Source organism: Echinops telfairi, unplaced genomic scaffold, assembly GCF_000313985.2.
Source record: "Echinops telfairi isolate 266 unplaced genomic scaffold, ASM31398v2 ScPeMD7_16;HRSCAF=60, whole genome shotgun sequence".
Classification (NCBI taxonomy): Eukaryota; Metazoa; Chordata; class Mammalia; order Afrosoricida; family Tenrecidae; genus Echinops; species Echinops telfairi.
This window is the reverse complement of record NW_022103913.1, coordinates 4,905,543-4,908,498: the sequence shown is the minus strand read 5'-3', so window position 1 is coordinate 4,908,498 and position 2,956 is coordinate 4,905,543. Positions and strand designations below refer to the sequence as shown.

At 44.3% G+C, this 2,956-nt stretch overlaps 1 protein-coding gene across 1 annotated transcript in view; it reads left to right on the top strand.

Moving 5' to 3' along the window:
• The window catches only part of LOC123521385, a 20,005-nt gene extending 17,322 nt beyond the window's left edge, over positions 1–2,683 (top strand). The window contains 2 exon segments of the mRNA XM_045287461.1: positions 2,239–2,430; positions 2,433–2,683. Of these exon segments, the coding sequence (XP_045143396.1) occupies positions 2,239–2,430; positions 2,433–2,683 (443 nt within the window).
• The last annotated feature ends 273 nt before the right edge of the window (positions 2,684–2,956 follow it).

The following is a 2,956-nucleotide window of genomic DNA, read 5'->3' as shown; positions in this document are numbered from 1 at the left end:
CAAAGTCTGTCTGCTATCTTAATACTTAACATATACACATATGTTTATTGGCCTCTATCCCTTTCATTATAAATGACTATATTTACATATATACATGCCTATAGCTATACCTCTATAAATAGCTTTTGCCTCCTATTTCTTTGCTCTATTTCCTTTCACCTTTCTCCTATCCCACTATCATGCTCGCCTTCCATTCAGCTCTCAGTATTTCTGCTCAGTTACACTGCACTTGATTAAACCCCGCCGGGCATTATACACCTTCCTCACCATCAATTTTAGATCTCTGCTGTTCCCTTAGCTCTGAGTTTATTGGCTCCCACCTCCCGCTCCCTGCCCTCCCATGTCTCCTCGGAACTGCCGGTTCTGTTGTTTTCTCCTCAGGATTGTTCGTCCTGCCTATCTTATATAGATAGACATACGGCGGCACAAAAACAAAAACAAACAAATAAAACATGGAAACAAAACAAAAACAATAGATAGTTCCAGGTCTGTCTGCTGACCCTTACGTGTGTTTTATGATCAAGTCTGATGAGTTGACCCATATTTTTGAGGCACAAATTCAATGCCTAACACATGCTCAAAATATCCCCTCTCTGCTAAATTCATACAAATCTGAGGGGCAGCTGTGGACTATAAAGCATAAGCAGAAAGTGGAGGCCTTGCAGAAAGGGTCTAGTTGTTGGTCCATTTTCCACAAGCCTTTGAAGAGAGAAACATGCAAAAACAGAACTGGACTCAAGCGGATTGATTTTGACACTTAGAAATATCTCAGCAGATAAAGGTGATGACTGAACAACATGGAGAAGGCCATCTATGCCACTTAACTGTACGTGTGGAGATTGTTGAAATGGCAACTATTTGTTACTTATATTTATTATAATTTTTAAAATCTGTTCATTCAACTTTAAACTGGCTTTAAAAGAATCTTTGTTTTCATCCAGCCAGTCAGACTGGAAGTCCAACTTTGAACTCGACTGCCAAGTCATCTAGAACTGCAACAGTGAAAAATACTTCAGGAAAGAAAAAGGGGAAAAAAGGTATTTTTGTTGTTGTTTTAACTATTCCTTCTATTTCCTACCTATTCTGAATTACTTCTTCCTTTCATGGACCATTTCCACTACTTCAAAAAACCAGACTGTAACTGTTTACAGGAGTAGAAAGCCCAGTCTTTCTCCCTCAGAGCTGCTGGTGGTTTTGAACTGCTGACCATGAGGATTGCAACCCAAAGTGTAACCACTACACCACTGGAGCTCCCTAAGTACATCCATTTCTCACGTAAAGATAACAGATTCCAATGGTCATTATAAATACAAAAATTGATGTTATGTGGAAATACAGATCACAAAAAGGAGGATGATTACATCATTACTCAACAACTCACTGCTATCCAGTTAATGCTGACTCCTAGTGATCCTATTAGGATTTCTGAGGCTGTAACTCTTTACAGGAGCAGAAAGTCTCCTCTTTCTTGCTCTATTAGGCTGGTAGTTTCAAACTGTTGATGTTGTGGTTAGCAGCCTAACATATAATCCACTATACCACCAGGGCTCCTTTACATGACTACCAAATGACATCAGTACATGACTACTAAACCACTGAGGTCCATGGCCCTGTCAAGTTGACACATAGCCATAACCAAGCATTACTCTCACCTCACACCTTGGCATTTGCTACTGATAGGCATACATCATTGGTTCACAAAAGGGCTGAATGGATTTTTTTAACTGATGCTGTGAATGTGAAATGTTGGATAAGGAGACAGTTGATAAGTGAGGGGTAGGTCTAATGAGTCCAACTAGAGGAACAGTCAACGGGACTTTACAAAGACTTGTACAGTCTATAAATCAGACAACAAACCTTGAAGGAATCTGTCTTTGGTATATTCAAGCAGGCCGAACGAGGGCTGTACTGCCCAGTGTGCCTGCGATGACCCCTATAGTGAACAACCTGCAGACTCAGACAAGTTTAGCCTGGAGACCGCCTGCCTATGATCAGTTTTTAGAACCAGAATCTTAGTGGTTTGGGAGGAATTTTGAGAAATTACAAAGTCCACCCTCCTGCCACCAAACAGGGTTAAACTAATGAGAAGCTGCTCAAGCATTAAAGTTTTGCCGTCAAGTGTTAGGGGCAAGATTCTAGTCCTTCGACTTCCATTAACAGCTGGGTCTCAGTATCCTCGTCTACAAAATGAGGAATTTGTGCTCATCGATTGATTCCTAAATTCTACTCCACCTACAGTGTTTTGGAATTCTCAAGAAACAGCACAAGGTGCCCAGAGCCCGCCCTCTGCACCACCGCCAACGACCCAGTTTGGGAGGGGGCAGGAGCTACAGAAGCTGGGGGGGGAGGGCATCGCTGAGATTCCTGATGTGGGCATCGACCCAGATGGCGTCTTCAAATACGTGTTGATTCGAGTCCACACGGTGCCACCCAAGCCACGGAGAGCAAGTGGGCCGAGTACCATGCCGACATCTACGACAAGGTGTCGGGGGAGCTACAGAGACGGGGCTTCGACTGTGAGTGGCTGGGCGGCGGGCGCATCTGCCACCAGAGCCAGGACAAGACGATCCACGCGTGCGGCTACTGCATGGGCTACGGGCGCGCCCAGCACTCCATCTCCACAGAGAAAATCAAGTCCAAGTACCCCGACTGTGAGGTCACCTGGGCAGACGACGGCTACTGAAGGCGGGGCCCCACCGCCCCCACCCCCAGACCAGGCCAACCTCACCCCCAGGGTCACCGCCGAATTAAAGTGTTGTCTCTCAAAAAATCCAGAAAAAACAACCCAGCACCAGGTTATCACTGGCTTTGTCATAAACACAGCCTTTGGGGAACTCCTAATGGAGGCCAACCTAAACGTATATTGTCTGTTTAAGGGCATTTCTTTCTTTCCTTTTCTTTTTCTGGTAAAGTTACTTTGTGGAGACAAGTCCTTATAATGAAGCTCTTTGTCCTT